Source organism: Lepidochelys olivacea, assembly GCF_965140295.1.
Source record: "Lepidochelys olivacea isolate rLepOli2 genome assembly, chromosome: 1".
NCBI classification, from domain to species: Eukaryota; Metazoa; Chordata; order Testudines; family Cheloniidae; genus Lepidochelys; species Lepidochelys olivacea.
Genome location: NC_140411.1, coordinates 206,225,847 through 206,243,828, shown reverse-complemented (window position 1 = coordinate 206,243,828; position 17,982 = coordinate 206,225,847). Strand labels below are relative to the sequence as shown.

General features: G+C 46.9%; 1 protein-coding gene across 2 annotated transcripts in view; it reads left to right on the top strand.

Annotated features, from left to right (window-relative positions):
• Positions 1-10,516, top strand: part of ARHGAP31 (Rho GTPase activating protein 31) — a 94,612-nt gene extending 84,096 nt beyond the window's left edge. For both annotated transcript variants that reach the window (XM_084616703.1, XM_084616702.1), the window contains exon 12: positions 887-10,516. In XM_084616703.1, the coding sequence (XP_084472829.1) occupies positions 887-3,427 (2,541 nt within the window). In that variant the 3' untranslated portion in view covers positions 3,428-10,516. The remainder of the gene's footprint in view (positions 1-886) is intronic.
• Positions 10,517-17,982: the final 7,466 nt, after the last annotated feature.

The window sequence follows — 17,982 nt, the reverse complement described above, 5'->3', positions numbered from 1 at the left end:
AACTATACCCTGCTGTCGGTACTGTCTCTGGAAGCTTCTCCATATGTCTAATCGTTTTGACCCTCCATCTCTGACCCTCCTCCCCCTATTTCTGCCAGGTTCTTTATCAGGTCTGTGATTTTCTCAGTCTGATTTTTTAATTCCATTCCTGATCACCCAAACATTTTGTGGGCCCACTGCTGCACGCTGAGCGGAGTTTTGATTTGAGTCACTTAGTCACCCCAGATCTTTCCTCTGAGTGGTTACAGATTAGTGGAGTCCAGCAATGTGTATGAGTAGTTCCAATGATTCCTTCCAGTGTGCATGACCTTGCATTTGGCAACATTTCTTTATGGGGTGTGTAGCGCCCCCTGCTGGGGTAGGTGAGTCTATTTCATGGGGCAGGTTGGGAGGCAGTCTGAGGAATTGTAGCTATTGTTTCTCAGCTAATTCACTTTGCCCACTTGCCACCAGACCTGAGTCCTAGCTCCACCTCTGATGATCTCCCCGGTAAACCCATTTGTTTATAGGCAAATGCAAAGGAGGCAGTGTTGCCTAGTGGATAGAGCACTGAACTGGAAATCAGGAGATCTGGATTCTATCCCTGGCTCTGTCAGTGGCCTGCTGGGTAACCATGGGCAAGTCACTTCACTGCCCCATGCCTCAGTTTCTGTAAACTGGGGGTAGTGATATTGACCTCCTTTGTAAAGCACTTTGAGATCCACTGATGAAAATGCTACATAAGAGCAAGGTATTATTATTTTATTTAACCAGATTTCTGGTGGCCAGCATTTCCACTAGTCTGACGGTATTCCTGGAGGGCTGCTACAGGCTGCGTTGTGGGCAGAAGGCAGATGGGCACGTGGAGTGATGGCTGTCAGGTTATGACATTTCTGATGTTTTTCAGGCTGAAGATGATGCTGCCAATGCCCTGATGGAACCTCTGTGGCCGGAGATTCAACAGGAACTCAAAATTATTGAATCTGAAGAGGAGCTCTCATTCTTGCCTACAGATGTCCCCAAGACAGGCCCACACCAGGAAATAATGCACTCAGCACTAGCTTCTGCATCCTCTGCATCACCACAAACGGACAGCTTCTCTTCTGGTTCTGTGCTTGCCCTGACACTGGCTGAACAGGAAACTCCAGCCAGAACCCCACAGGTCACATCTCAGTTGCCTTTATTTGGTGTCACCTCCAAAGAAAGTTTGAAGGAGCCTGGCGGCCTCCAGGGTGGTAAACCTAAAGTGGTAGCACAGCATGACTGCTCTCCTAACATACCCGAACTGGGTACTGTCCTGTCTGGGACAGCTTCTCCAAAGAATCATCTAATGGTGGAGAATGTCAGCAGTGATCTTCCACCTCCCCACCAAGACCAGAAGCTTTATGATGAGCAGCAGCTCATTGAGCGTCCTTTAAAAGAAGGTGTCTCAAATCCCAAAAGGATGCGTCCAGACCAAGTCAAGGAGAAAGGCAACACTGGCCTGCTGCATAGTGAAAAGGATGGCATTGCTGTAGGCCAGGATGGAGTCCTGACCCAGAGGGAGAAACCTGATAGAGTGACTGTAGGAGGTGGCCTGATCTCATCAAAGAGGGCAAGTGGAGCTGGAGCCGAGAAGCCCAAAGAGGGCGGCATGGCCAACAAAGCCCAGGACTCTTTCGACCATGAAGAGGAGGATGCATGGACAGACAATGTCCAGGGCTTTGAGCTGGTAGAGCCATGGGAGGATCACCAGTGGGTCACCAGCCCTCTCCATTCCCCTACCTTCAAGAACCTCCAGGAAAAGGCAATGCAGGACTTCCAGTCACAGAGCTACGGAGTGGAAAGGGGCCTTTCTGCTCGGCCACGTTTCAGTCGCAGTCTTTCTCTGGATAGCAAAGACATGGTGCTGAGTGTGTGGGCTATCCAACCATCTTTCACAAGTGCAGCTGAAGAGCTCCCACGTGGCTGCACTAGATCGGGGACCAAGGACCTGTTAGAAACACTGCCAACCTCACCACCCAGGCTGAGCCACGTCGAGCGAGCCGAGACCTCTCAGAGTCCTCGAGAGGACTCTTTAGAGCCTGAGGGATCAAGTGATGCCCTGAGCAGCGAGGCAGAGCCTGCAGCAGGGAGTCTGCTAGCCAGGCATGAGGAACTACGCGCTGCCTCTCTTTCGGAGCCAGGGGAGAAGGAAGTGGATGGCAGCAAAGAAAACCCTCAGGACTTGACACCTGAGTTGCCTTTTCCACACTGTAATACCCCAGACAGTTTCTTGCAGGCAAAGAAAATAGATGAAGATCCATCCAGGCCTCAGGACGCTGCTCCCACTGGAGTGGCTGTCACCAAAGGGCTGTGTTCTACCAGTGAGTCACAGCTGAGTAACAACAAAAGTGAAGACATTCCCCGTAAAGTGAGAACCAGGCCATCATCTCTCAACTTGGATTCACTCCTCCCTGCCCCTGATTTCTTCAAGTTTGAGAGCCTGGCGGTGCCCACTTCACCTGGAAACCTCCTATGTGTGCAGAAGGAAGGGAAGAGCAGTGATTCTGTCCTGTCACTGCCTGCTGCCTGCCCTGCCGGGAACATAGGTGACCCCTGGGGATCTCGCTTCGATCCCCGGGAGCTAGACCTGGATTACATGGCAGTGGCCCATGCTGCCACCGGCCGTCGTAACTCTGCCCCTGTGAGCGTGTCAGCGGTGAGGACCTCCTTCATGATTAAGATGTGCCAGGCCAGAGCTGTGCCAGTGATACCACCCAAGATCCAGTACACACAGGTCCCACAGCCACTACAGACTCAGAACGTCGACCGTGACATCCCTGCATCGCTGGGGAGGAAGGAAACAGAAGCCCACTCAGGCAGCAGGCAGACCCCCCGAGCAGCTCGGGGACAGCTGGAGCCCCCAAAGAGCCCTCGGGTAGAGAAGAAAGCCAAAGAGGAGAAAGAAAACAGTGACCCCACTCAAATGGATTCAACATCTTCTAGGCACGGCAGCCTCAACCCTCTCCCAGATCTCTCCCTCTCCAGTTGTAATTCCACCCAGGAGGTGCCCGTGTTGCGCCGAAAGCGCACTTCAGAGGGGGAGACCGCAGGAGACAACCCACAATTCTCAAAAATGGAGAGGCCATCGGGGTTTTCCAAGCCTTCCTACAGATCCAGACCAGGAAGGCCCCAGAGCCTTATCCTCTTCAGCCCACCCTTCCCCATCATGGACCATCCATCTTCCTCAGCAGACTCCAGAGTGTTGTTATCACCCATAAGAAGCCCCTCTCAGAGCAACTCTCCAAACCCTATTTGTGGCGATCTGTCTGGGAACCTACAGACAACGCCTGAGGGGGTCACTCTGCGGAACAAAATGACCATCCCCAAAAATGGGCAGAGACTGGAGACCTCCACCAGCTGCTTTTATCAGCCCCAGAGGAGGTCAGTGATTCTCGACGGGAGAAGCGGGAGGCAGATAGAATAATGCCAGCTCGCCTAACCCCTCTTCCCTGGTGGATGAGATGGGAGTGCCCACCTTGAGACCAACTGTGCTATTGTTGTTGTTGTTGTTATGATTATAAATATTGTATGCAAAAAGGACACAAATCCTTTATTTCCTCCTGCAGAGCATTTTGCTCCTGAGGTTCTCATTCTCTTTATCTCCCTTCCTCCTTTTCGGGCAACCCCACATTATCTGCTCTTTGGAAAAAAAATTCCCAAGGAAGTTTGTTTTCTTCAGTCTTGTTTTCTAACACACCCTGTGAAAGTCTCACCCTTTGTCTGAAAAAAACATGGCATGGTCCAATGGACATGGGTGCACTGTATGTGAAGGAGGTAAGACCAGACGGGTACATTTTTCTCCCTTGCACCCCCTGGTGATGATGCAGGATCTTCTGTCCAGCCATCCCTGCTGTACTGCTCTGTGTAGCATAAGCAAACTGCAGAGGAGAACGGTGATAGCTGAAGGTGGGAAAGTAAAGCTGACCTGTAAAGATCACACTGAGTGCGTTAACCTAAAGAGCTTCCAATGGCAAACACTCTGTCTTGAAGGCATTGCCTATAGCTGTTCTTTTGTAACACAGACATGGTGTCCCTGAATGTGCAATGTCTGGAATGAAGGTGGCTGAACAAGATAAGCCCAGCTTCCCTTTCAACTTAGTGATTCCCACTTGCCTGGCTGTCTTGCAGTCAGTCCCTCCTTATTTGTTGGGGGTTGGCTTGTAGCTGGCACTCTGGTTCCAGGGTGTTAGACATCACTCTGGCTTATTTTAGTGGAAGAAAGGTTCTGGCCAAACAAAGACCAAGAGTATCAGTTTTCACCATCGCCTAGGGCTTAATGACCTGTCCACAGCGTCCCCCAATCGTTTTTCCCACCTGCAGTGGCACAGTGGGATCCGAGCAGCTAGACAAGATCATGAGAATCCTCTGATCAGCACATCCTTGGCCCCCCTCCTGGTTTGCATGTTCCCAGCCACTGGTCTCTTGCTACTTTTGCACTTCAGATTCCTGAGATTTGAGGCCAGGTCACTGAGAGCCTGGCTGACTTTTACCTCCCCGGCCGTTGGTGCCTTCAGATTGATTAGGAGGAACATTATAGAGAGGATGATTTGTTGGTGCACAGGAATGGAGGAGCAACATGCATGTTATCCCAGGAGGGAATTCTGTTGGAATTAAACTGTATGCCGAGGGGCTGTTATCATTACTGTCAATACGTGGTCATACAGGGACAGCTGCCATAGGAATGGAATTAAGGCTTCCGCTACAAAGTCTTTGACTTAGGGTTAATCGCAGGCTCGTCTGTCAGCTGGTGTGTGACCAGAGGCAAGTGCTTGGCCTTGTACTATCCTCGGTGTATCTGCAGTTAAAATGTCACTTGTGACCCTACAGCAGATAGAGACATCAGTACTGATACAATCCTAGTAACGGTGTCCATGAGGGCCATTCTTAGCCAGTCTTAGAGCTCATAGTCCCTCTGTGAGCTAGCATGGGCTGTGGCAGGAATAGTAACTGAGCAGCTGGAAGGGCAGGCCTATGAATCCCATGGCCAATGGCAATCAGGAGATGCTCCCATCCAAAGTTATAAATTCATTAACATCTGTTAGTTGTCTGTGTTTAGATCTTTATTTGAAGGCACCTGCATTCTTGGTGTCTCAGGTGAAATGTCTGCTGGTTTGCAAACCCAGCCAATGTTGACCATTCGGTCTGGGTGGAGAGTAAACTCCCATGTCATTGGTCTGGTTGGGACTAGAGGTGTATAGGCTCCAAGAACCCAAGGATGATTCCCCACCACTTGGCATCCAATTTTCTTATTTACTCTTGTGCAAAGCGAGGACAAATTACTGAGTCAGAATGCTCTGCCCTTCAACATCATCTTACCATTTGACCCCTGCTTTGTCTGGACGTAAAAGACCACACAAGAAGCAAGGTGGTGGAGAATCAAACTCATGTGGGTTCATAAACTCAGGTGGGATAGTAGTCTGGAAAGAACCTATAATCCTCACCCAGATTCATGCTTTCCCATAGACTTCAGCAGGGGTTTTACTTGAGTAAGCACTGTGGGAGCTGGGCCTGAGCATGCAGCCCCTCAGCAGTGATCTCCTCCTGGCCCCTGCCTACACAAAACCCTCAGCAGCCCCCCACTAAAAGAGGGGCATAGCTAGTCCTCCAGCTTTCATTTAATGTGATACAGCATGGAGCTGCAGTTCCACGAATGCCAAGTGCCCTTGTGTAGCTCCTCTGGGTGGAGGCTTAACCATCGCCACGGGAAATTGTTAAAGTAGGTTAGCTGCAATATTTAGGGGTTTATTACACAATTCTGCAAATGGTAATGTGACTGGAAAGGGTTCCCGGGTTTTTCAGTTTCAGGGAATGCATTTATTTTGGGTGGTGATTTACACCTTCTCCCTGACCTTGTAGGAACCCAACCATTGCGGCATTGTGCCGGTAACTGGGAACTGGAATGTGAAAGTAGAAATAGACCAGGCTAGGTTCACAAAGCGTACTGTCCAAAAAACAACAACAACAAAAAAAACGAAAATCTGACTCTTTAAATTCTTTCATTTAATCAAACCTGTTACTGAAACGGAGGCAGAGTCACTCTATAGAAATATAGAATTTTAATCTTGACAGTGTCCCTTCAAGAAATAAGTCTCTGGGTTAAGTGGGAAAACCCTTCAAGAGAAGATCACTTTATTAGGAAATGCTACTTAACACTACCAAAGCCTGGACCCAAACACCACAGCCCTTTGAGGGTCTTCAAAATTTGAGCCAGCTCCCAGATCTGGATTTTACAAATGAGCACTCTTTTGATAATGGGCAAAATCTTGGACATGAACATCCCCAAATCTTGTGGTGTCTGAAATCTTATCCGAATTTTGCAGCTTGATCCCATTTCTCCTTGAAAACTAACTGGCTTCAGCTGATGCATAAAGTACTAAGGTAGGCCCCAGAGAGGGACAGCTCTGTGGCAAGCTAGGTAAGGTCTAGCACAGGGATCTCAAACTCGAATCACCATGAGGGCCACATGAGGACTAGTACATTGGCCCAAGGGCTACATCACTGACACTCCCCGCCCCGCTGCCCCTGGCCTGCCCCCACTCCACCCCTTCCATGAGGCCTCGCCCCTGTCCCGCCTCTTCCCACCCCTTCCCCAAAGTCCCCAACTCTGCCCCATTCCAACCCCTTCTCCAAATCCCCGCCCCTGCCCCACCTCTTCTCTGCCTCCTCCCCTGAGCATGTGGCTCCCCGCTCCGCCCCCTCCCTCCTGGAAAGTGCTAAGCACTGCCAAACAGCTGTTTGGCGGCAGGAAGTGCCTGGAGGTAGGCAGAGGAGCGGGGCCATGGTGCGCTGGGGGGAGAGGAGCTTGGCGGTCCGCAGGAAATAACTCCGGGGGAGGGGCAGGGAGCTTGGTGGGCCACAGGAAATAACCCCGCGGGCTGTGTGTTTGATACCCCTGGTCTAACAGAAACACTCCTAGACTTATGGAATCATAGGATTATAGGACTGGAAGGGACCTCAAGAGGTCATCTACTCCAGTCCCCTGTATTCATGGCAGGACTAAATATTATCTAGACCATCCCTGATGGTGTTTGCCTTACCTGCTCTTAAAAATCTCCAGTGATGGAAATTCCACAACCTCCCTGGACAATTTATTCCAGTGCTTTAACTACCCTGACAGGAAATTTTTTTGCTAATGTCCAACCTAAACCACCCTTGCTGCAATTTAAGCCCATTGCTTCTTGTCCTATCCTCAGAGGTTAAGAAGAACAATTCTTTTCCCTCCTCCTTGTAACAACCTTTTATGTACTTGAAAACTGTTATCATGTCCCCTTCTCAGTCTTCTCTTTTCCAGACTAAACAAACCCATTTTTTTCGATCTTCCTTCATAGGTCATGTTTTCTAGACTTTTAATCACTTTGTTGCTCTTATCTGGACTTTCTGTGATTTGTCCACATCTTTCCTGAAATGTGGCACCCAAAACTGGACACAATATTCCAGTTGAGGCCTTATCAGTGCGGAGGAGAGTGGAAGAATTACTTCTCGTATCTTGCTTACAACATTCTCGTTAACACATCCCAGAATGATGTTCGCTTTTTTTGCAACAGTGTTACACTGTTGACTCATATTTAGCTTGTGATCCACAATGATCCCCAGATCCCTTTCCTCAGTACTCCTTCCTAGGCAGTCATTTCCCATTTTGTATGTGCGCAAGTGATTGTTCCTTCCTAAGTGGAGTACTTTGCATTTGTCCTTATTGAATTTCATCCTATTTACTTCAGACCATTTCTCCAGTTTGTCCAGATCATATCCTCCAAAGCACTTGCAACTCCTCCCAACTCGATAAGCATACTCTCTATGCCATTATCTAAATAATTGATGTAGGTATTGAACAGAACCAGACCCAGAATTGATCCCTGTGGGACCCCACTCATGCCCTTCCAGCTTGACTGTGAACCACTGATAACTACTGTCTGGAAACGGTTTTCCAACCAGTTATTCACACACCTTATAGTAGCCCCATCTAAGTTGTATTTCCCTAGTTTGTTTTATGAGAAGGTCATGTGAGACAGTATCAAAAGCCTTACTAAAGTCAAGATATACGTCTACTGCTTCCCCCTATCCACAAGGCTTGTTACCGTGTCAAAGAAAGCTATCAGGTTGGTTTGACATGATTTCTTCTTTACAAATCCATGATGACTGTTGCTTATCACCTTATTATCTTGTAGCTGTTTGCAAATTGATTGCTTAATTATTTTCTCCAGAGAGCAATCAGAGATGGACCTGTGCCACAAAGTTTGGATCAGGAAATCAAGTTCTGCGGAGTTGGGAGGATTTAGATTAAATTATCCATGTCAGCTGATTGTAGAGCTGGGCCCAAGTCACCAAGTTCAGCTCTGGAAACAAACTTTCCCAGAATTCATAGGGCTTGGAACTGGGAATCTGTTTCAGACCAGTTGCTACTAGCTTAGAGAAAAGGTCCAAGCTATGCTGTAGGGTCTTGGTGCAGTTGGTAGAACCATGTGTGCAATAGAGAACTGCACCATTGCAACTTGCACCAGTGCAGCTGAACCAGAGTAAGTTGTAATAGTGTAGCACATTCACATTAGCCATCCCATTTTTGGGTGCACTTCTGCCCCATGTCCATGTGCAGCATACCCTGCACCCATTGGAGTAGCATTTATGGGAGACAGGTTCATCCCACAATATAGGATCTTCCTAAGTGTAGGAGAGGTATCTGTTGCCTGGTTTTATTAGCATGGAAATGCTTTTCCTGACTAGATCACAAGGCTACAGTTCCTCCCCCACTCCCATCCTGTGAAGAGTGTGAGGGGCTCTCTTTTAGGGTTTTCAGGTGGCCTCTTATGCCCTCAGGCCTAATCCTGACATTGTATATCACACTTCTGTTAATTTATGAGATCTAGAAGAGGGGACAAGGAATACCCAGATGGGTCAATTCCCGTTCTATACAGTACAAGGAGGGGATGCATGCAGGGTGTTGGTGGGTATGGGGGGTCACCTGGCTGGATGGGAGGGGTGTTGGATGGTGGGGGTCACCTGCATCAAGGGGAGGTAGAAGTGGGATTCACCTAGCTGGATAGGTAGTATGGTATGGGGGTCACTTGGCTGAATGGGAGGGGTGCTGGATGTAGGGACCACCCAGCTGGATGGGAGGGGTGCTGGATGTAGGGACCACCCAGCTGGATGGGAGGGGTGTTGGATGTTGCAGGGGGGGGGGATCACCTGGCTGACAGGGAAGAGCTTTGGTGGCTTGTGTGTGTGTGTGGGGGGGGGGAGTCCCCTGGTTCCATGGCAGGAGCATTGATGAGTGTGAGACTGGCTGGTGCAGTCATGTCCTTGGGGGAAAGCAGGAGCTAGGACTGTCCATTACATTGTAAACTATATTAACTTAGACTGTCCGTCCCATTCGCTCATTTTACAAAGGCTGAAGCACTTCTTTGATGCAGCCTTTCAGCACGTTAGGGCTCTGGAGGAGGTTAGGTCTGCAGCAGACAGCAGCAGAAAAGCCTGCAACTGTTTCCACCAGCCAGAGTCCAAAAAGTGCAATCAAAATCTTTTTATCTTTTCTTTCTTTAGATTGTATAATGCCTGTACTGATGAATACTGTGTTAATTTTTATATATATATATATATATATAAAAGAACATTATATATAAATATATTAAAATGTAATTAAAAATGAAGGAATTGTCTAAACAGGTCCATCACATCTGTGGAACTTGGGCTGATGTACAGATATAGTTTTCCATTAAAATTTCTTTACTGCTGAGAGTGTGAGCTGGAACAAGTTATAACCAGCACAGGAAGGTGAAGCTAGATTCTTAGATCTGATTATTGCTAGTTGTGGGTCGACGGTAGATCCTACTACCATTGAAGTCAATGGTAAAACTCCCACTGAAATCAACGGGAGCGGAACTGGGTCCTAGAAGAGGATGGAATAGATTGGCGAGTCCCAAAATACCATGACAGATTTCTTCCTTAGATGTCCGATGGAGTTTCAACTCCACATTTTCCCTGAGGCTCCCTGATTTTTACTTCTCTGCTATCTTTTCTCTCAAAAATAAATATACATGGGTTGGTGAGATCCTATGGTTGATCCAAACCCTGTTTAGTCTTAAACTGATCCTGATTAACATAATGCTTAGTAGTAACAGCCTGCTCCAACTACTAGCATAATGCATGGAAAGCTTGCCATTGACTTCAATGGGAGCTGAACTGAGCCTGGAAAGAGAAGGAAATCAGTAGCCAAGTCCTGTTTAGGGCCCAGTGGTCAGTGCAGACCCCAGAAAAGCTTGCAGCTCACTCCTGCATCCATTAGTCCCCTTCAAAATACTGACTTGATGCAAGTCAGGGGGAATGGTTGGAAATCAGATGTTGGGTGAAAAGGACTGGCTTATGGGCTATTGATTATTTCTTCTGCTAGTCCCGATGGATCGTATTTTTGTTAAGCCTTATTGTCCAGGTGGATTGCCTGCCTTTGTGCCTTTTATTGCTTTAAGAATTTAAGTTTTGCCAGATCTCAACCATGAGATTAAACTGGAGTTTTTATAAAACAGACCCGTGCCCTAGTGGTGATTTGAGACTTTCTTATCCCCCGTATGATCCTGGTGAATGTGATGAATGAATGCTTCCGTCTCCCTCTGTTATCACCTCTCACCCCTAATTTGCCATCTAGAAGCACCATGGAATGCGGAGGGGGGTTTCCGTTAAGGGAGCAAAATAAGTGAGTAGTTGGATTTTCAGAGGTTCTGAGCGCTCATGACTCCTCCTGAAGCCGATGGGGGATGTGGATGCTGCTCAGCAGCTTTGAAGGTCAGGCCAGAGGTTTTTGGCTGTCACAAAATCACCCTTATTTTAAGAGTTTAAAGTTTTATGCGCTAAAGGTCATGTTCCTGCCAGCCTCTTATAATATTGACTAGATGATGTTTCCATGATGTTAGTGCACGTTTCCTCATTAGTACATTACACGCTGGAGTCTGCTTTATTTCAAACAATAGAAGGGAAATAAAAAGATAGGTGGTCAATGCATTGCTAACACTAAAAGGAAAAATTAAACCAGGCTAGAAAAAAAACACCACAAGAAATTACTACAAGAACCAGCACTTCATTTTAGTTTGATGTTTCTTGCGTATAATTATGAATGATAAAGGAAAACTATGAACCTAACTAAAGTCATAAACTGGATTTCTCTGCTATAACTTCCTTATTGCCATAGCATATGAGCACCTGCCATTAGTGCATTAAGTCAGTGGTTCTCAGCTAGGGTTACCTGTACCTCTGGGGGTACACAGAGATCTTCCAGGGGGTACATAGACTCATCTAGATATTTGCCTGGTTTTACAACAGGCTACGGAAAAAGCTCTAGTGAAGTCAGTACAAACTAAAATTTCATACAGACAATGACTTGTTTATACTGCTCTCTATACTATACACTGAAATAAATATTTATATTCCAACTGATTTTATAATTATATGGTTAAAATGAGAAAGTAAGCAATTTGTAAGCAAGTAGTTTTTAAGTGAGGTGAAACTTGGGGATACATAAGACAAGTCAGACTCCTGAGAGGGGTACAGTAGTCTGAAAAGGTTGAGAGCCACTGCCTTAGTGACATTACTTTTTGTTTACACCTGTCCTCTGTCTTGAAAAAATGGAGCTGCTAGCCCTTTGTAAACTCTGCCACCCACCCTGCAATCTGACCTACGGTTCACTTCCTCAGAACAACTGAGCCTTTCGGCTCAAGAAAATACATTTTGTCCACGCACCAGCTGAGTCTGGGACTAGAATTGGTTGGGAATGCTTTTGACTAACATTTTTTCACTGGAAAATCCCAGTTCATCAAAATGGACACTGGTAATTGGAAAGAATTAGTTTAAACTAATTTGCCATTTAAAAAAAACATTGGAAAAACTTTCAGAATGCCCCATTTGGGCATTTTCAGAACAAAAAATTCCATGTTTTGTTCTGAAACAACTTTTAGTTTCAAAATTTAAATGAATATATAGTATAAAAAAATACAAGTGTCAGAAACATTGGGAAAGATCAAAAGTCAAAACAATGGTTTAGAATGAGCCAAACAAATATTTTTGCTTGACCCAAAGCTAAAATTTTTGTTCAGTTCAGAAAATTTTTTGAGATTTGACATTTTGTCCCATTTTGGATGGGAAAATTTGTCAAAATCTCAAAATTCTTGGGGGAACAGGAAAATGATTTCCTGTCCAGCTCTGCATGGGGCTTGATTTCAACTCCAAATAAAGCCTCCACCGTGACACCCTTCCTTAATTTTGCTTTCCCTTTAGGAAAATTACTAGAATATGCTTCCTGTAAGTTTCTATGGCAACTGGCATATAAGCAGCATACCAGTCACGTGGCCATTAAATATCATAATACACTCTGTCTTGACTGTGATCTCCACTAGCTGATGACTAATTTTGCTCACAGGGTTTTTCTCTCTTTATACCCGTCTTATTGTTCGCTTGCCACCAAGAGCATTTTATAAACCTGCCCAGAACACTCAACAGACTTCCAAGATTTCCATGATTAAAGAAATCAAGCAAATTACACACTAAAGCCCTGCACGTACGACAGTTAAACTGTGCTGGCAGCCACCATGTTGCAACACATGGAAATGCTCCAGCACACTTTCCACCAAGTCATTTTTCCCTGATTGCAAATCACTGTGGGTTTGAAAGGCTGACACAGTACAAATTACAGCCTAGCCTTAACCAAGAGTGTTTGTGCTGGAGGCACTGGTTACAACATGACAGCTCCATGTCTAAGCATGTTTCCAAAGTGGTTGCTTTCCATTTCTACCCAGGAGACAGGTTGTTAAACCTGGCACCGGGGAAGGCTCCTGTAGAAACCTGCCCTGCTGCTTCACACCCCAGCCCTCCAAGGGCTGTCAACAAGACACACCTCGCTGCTGCCAGTTCTTGACCTGACCTGGCCAGCAACCAGCATAGAACTGGAGGCAAACTGGTAGCAAAGAGGAGAGACAAACAGGGTAGGAAAGGGCATTAGCCCCGGTGGGGGGAGGCGGGGTATTGGTGTGTGAACAAGGGCACTGGAATAGTTTGTGCATTGGGGGTGCTGACAGCCACTGAACCCAACTGTAAACCCTGGATATGATGGAAACCACTGCAAGCCAGGGGCTGCGACAGCACCCCCAGCATCGCTAGGTTCAGCACCTCTGCCTGTGAAAGAAAAAACCAAAAACACATACAGGATAATAGTGAGAGATGGAAAAGGGCTGTTAGATCTTTGAGGCCATTCTCTGCCAGGGCGGGAGCCAGTCCGCAGATATAGGATACATTAGGCTAACTCATCTGGAGCTCTCTGACGGTTAAGGATGAGGTAGTTCAGGGCACTGGGGATTACAGGCAGACTAGAGCTGCAAAATTCAGCTCTGGGTCTGGCTTTCAGGCTCTCAGAACTTAGCTCGAGCATGTGTGTTAAGGTGAGGGCTTTTGGTTCAGCCCATGATTAAAAAATGGAGCTTACAAAATGTGGCTCAGGCGCCAGGGTTGGTTTTTGAGCTTTGACAAAGCCCTTGGGCATCCAGACTGTCAGTCCAGGCCTTGCTTTACAAATGAGCTGTATTGTGTTCACAGCACATCTGTGGCAATGTGTGTGTGTGTGTATATATATATATGTGTATATATATATATATATATAGTATTTAAATCCTTTAATCTTAAAGGACCTGGACATATTTATGTTCTTCTGAAATTTATGAACAGCCATACTGGGTCAGACCAAAGGTCCATCTAGCCCAGTATCCTGTCTTCCAACAGTGGCCAATGCCAGGTGCTGCGGAGGGAATGAACAGAACAGGCGATCCTCAAGTGATCCATCCCCCTGTCACCCATTCCCAGCTTCTGGTGGAAGAGGCTTCACTATGTCAAAGATTATGCAGTTGCTGCTTAAGAACAAGCCACAAGGATTCAGGATGTGACTGTGGCTAGAGCTGGGTTGAGATGGGCGAATAAAACATAGAATCATAGACTATCAGGGTTGGAAGGGACCTCAGGAGGTCATCTAGTCCACCCTCTGCTCAAAGCAGGACCAATCCCCAACTAAATCATCCCAGCCAGGGCTTTGTCAAGCCTGACCTTAAAAACTTCTAAGGAAGGAGATTCCACCACCTCCGTAGGTAACCCATTCCAGTGTTTCACCACCCTCCTAGTGAAAAAGTTTTTCCTAATATCCAACCTAAACCGCCCCCACTGCAACTTGAGACGATTACTCCTTGTTCTGTTGTCTGCTACCACTGAGCACAGCCTAGATCCATCCTGTTTGGAACCCCCTTTCAGGTAGTTGAAAGCAGCTATCAAATCCCGCCTCACTCTTCTCTTCTGCAGACTAAATAATTCCAGTTCCCTCAGCCTCTACTCATAGATCATGTGTTCCAGCCCCCTAATCATTTTTGTTGCCCTCTGCGGGACTCTCTATAATTTGTCCACCTCCTTTTTGTAGTGGGGAGACCAAAACTGGAAGCAATACTGCAGATGTGGCCTCACCAGTGCCTAGAAAAGGGGAATAATCACTTCCCTCGATCTGCTGGCAATGCTCCTACTAATATAGCCCAATATGCTGTTAGCCTTCTTGGCAACAAAGGCACACTGTTGACTCATATCCAGCTTCTCATCCATTGTAATCTCCAGGTCCTTTTCTGCAGAACTACTGCCGAGCCATTCGATCCCTAGTCTGTCGCGGTGCATTGGATTCTTCTGTCCTAAGTGCAGGACTCTGCACTTGTCCTTGTTAAACCTCTCATGAAGGAAGGGTGCAAACAGGCAAGACCTGAAGAGAAGGAAAAAAACCTAACGAATGATGATGGATACAGCCTAAAATACACTAAAACCCCCTTCAAAAGCAGTGGGACGCGGTTCTTGAATGCAGCAAACATTCATGCTCAGCAATCAGTATTATTCATTTTTGTACCATGAAACATTTTACTTTAAGTACCAAATGTCTGGGCGAGTGTAGCTATTGCTGGGACCAGGAATGGGCTGCTCGAAGCCTGATTGATTCATTGGAGCATTGAAAGTGGCAGAGACTCGGTTTGGAGCTGCCTCCACCACCTCTACAATCTCTCCACCAGCCACAGCACCCTAACAAAGGTGCCCCCACACTAGCAAAAAAAAAGTTGGGATTTTATCCCCTTAAACTAACGTGGTAACATCAGAGTGTTTCCCTGAACTAACTTCCCTGGGAGAACTACAAACAGCATCTGCAGCACCTGGAGTTCACCTCAGCTGGTAGCTAACGTAGTAAAAACCCTAGTGAAAACTAGGCCTCAGCATCCTGCCCCAGGGTCCTTGATGAGTAAAGCCTCTTCCCTAACTAGAGGGGAAGCTACCCATTGCAGGGGGGAGTTCCCATAGGTGGCTGCCTGCCTCCATGAGCAACATTTCAGAGGCTTTTCTTAATTGCTGCTGCAGATGAGAGGAAGTCCGTTACAAGCTGGCTGGCAAATTTTAGATCACACTTTTCCTTGCCAGCCCTGCTCTTGATGCAGGATGGCTCAGGCCAATACTAGGATGCAAGGGGCGTGTTGTGCAAGCAGTATAGGACACTAGGTGTTCAGGCACATGTGTTGGTTTGGGCAGAGGTAACTGGGCACCACAGCGCTACATGGTGTCTGGCTGCAGCAGTAAGGGTAGCTACAAGCAATGCCCGTCATGTTGTCCAATAGGTGTCAAAAGCCACTGGCCAGAGATAGTGTGGGTCAATAACAGGTTGAGGAGGAGAGCGAGTGAGGGCCTAGGTGCAAGTCCCTGCACAAGGAGACAAGAGCATGTGTGAGAATGAAGGTACTTTTCTGAGTGAGGCCACAGGAGAATGAAGGAAAGGGAGGGGGTAGGCTGTGTACATGGAATGAAGGCAGAACTAAACTGTAATGTCACCCAGAAAAACGAGAGCACTCAGGGTCGCTGACACCAAGCATTAAAGAACAAAACCACGCTTTTATAAAATAAACCCACACTAAATGTAGGGTACATTTGGTGCCTGATGTTAAGCCCTGAGGGCACTCTATGTTTCCCAAGCTTTTCTCGACCACAACGAGAGCGGGAAAGGTTATACATAAAAACAGCTTCTTCTCACAGTTCCAGGAACTGGGCATATCAGAAAAATAGTGACTATCTCAAGTTGTATGATGAAAGTGACCAGAGGTGGCCCTACAAAAGGTACTGCTCTGCATATACAGTTGATAGCTGGACATGAAAGTTACAAATGCACATTTTTGTGTGCAAATGATGATAAAGATTTGAGCCTCCGAGCCCTCCATCTAGGGAGATTACGCAGCATGTGTGTAGTGAGGACACAGATGCACTTTCATGAGTTTTATTGCCACCTTATCTCAGTTCTACATTACTTATTCCCATAGCCAAGCAGGATGGCTATTTCAGAGGTAAGGCAAGACCTACACCAAGCAGTAGTCCAGAATGTGGAAAGCTAGGAGGGGCCCTAGATAGCTATTAATTAGCACATGAACCTGTTTGCTGCCATTCCTCATCTCTTGCGCTACCTTGTCTCTACTGCTCTGAGCTTCCCCACCCACTACGGGAATCCTACAACCCCAGTGGGGATCTGCAGCCATTGGAATGAGGCCCCTCAAAGCAAGAAAACCAGAAAGAGCTGTGCAGGATTCCTCCAAGCCGGCTTGACAACATTCTACCATCACTCCATTCTGCTCTTGCCACCTCAGTGGAACCGCTGTTGTCTCGAAACTGCCGTTCCAGACAGCAGCACTGCTGCCCCTCACAATAGTTGGTGTTTCTCTTAACTCCATAGCACTAGGATCAAGTGATTACGCAACCATCACATTTGAAAATAATTAAAAGGACGTTTCTGCACCTCCTGCTTGAAGAGAAAGTTTAAAATGACCAACAAGTAACCCAGAGGCTCAGGAACCAGAAGGCAAAAATACAAAGAACCCCAACCTGAGATTTTGAAATAATGCTTTAAGCCAGTCCCAACTGGAGTGCTTGAGGGGAAGCAGTATTGAGACAGCACTAGCCAGGCCTGTCTCACTCCCCATTCACTTACAAAAGGGATGGATCTGGCATCTGCGCTCCATTCCACTGGTCAGATTAGTTTCAGGGTGTTTTATTCTACCCTCTGGATAGCCCCACCTCACCAACCACTATTAAAGCAGAAGTTCCCTGAGGGAAATATTCTCTCAATCCAGCAATCTAATCCTGTGGTTTTGATTTCATTTTTTGCAAGCCACTTCTTCAGAGACATCAGTACAGAGGAGGCTGTGCAGACCATCATCCAGGCATTGTGGCTCTGCAGAGCTCCTGGGGCAGCCTAAAACCAAGTAAGAGCACAGAATCTCATGCTGAAGTGGGTATGTTACAAAAACAGGTGTTAATTCATGTTTGTGAAGGGCTGGCCGTCACACCAGAGGTGTGTTTGGAGAGAGTGGAGAAGCTGCATGTGTGCGCATGCTCACATAAAAATGATACACTGATTTCTACTCTGACTCCCCACAGGTATTTTGCCTCTAAATTGACATTAAAAGCTACAACTCTTTGCTGTTGCTACACTGAGTTAGGGGTCACTGGTTCCCATGTGTCTTGTAGCACCTAAAACTAAACTTGTAGCCTCAAGAGAGGTCTAAGCAAGAGGACCAACCCATCCGTCCAAGTCAACCCTGGGAGAGTATTTGGGACTAAACACTGGATTGTAGTGATGCTTTAGAGTCCATAGTCTTGAAGGAGGCAGCCACCCCATCACCAAGGCAGCCTGCCTTCCGTTAGGTTCCCCCCCACCCTCCACCTCTGCCCCCAAATGCCACCAAGGGTCAGTGACCCACCTCTAATCTAAGAGTTCTATTCCCACAGCCCTTTGATTAGACTGGCAAGTCGGTTCAGTGCCAGATTTTTCCACAGCACAACATTCTAGATGCACAGACAGTAGCAACTCCGTACCTGCGAGAAGTTTGGAGCCACCAGCTTTTTGAACCCAGCACTGTCCAACATTCAGGTGTCTGGAGGCAGCTGGTGGAGCCTCCA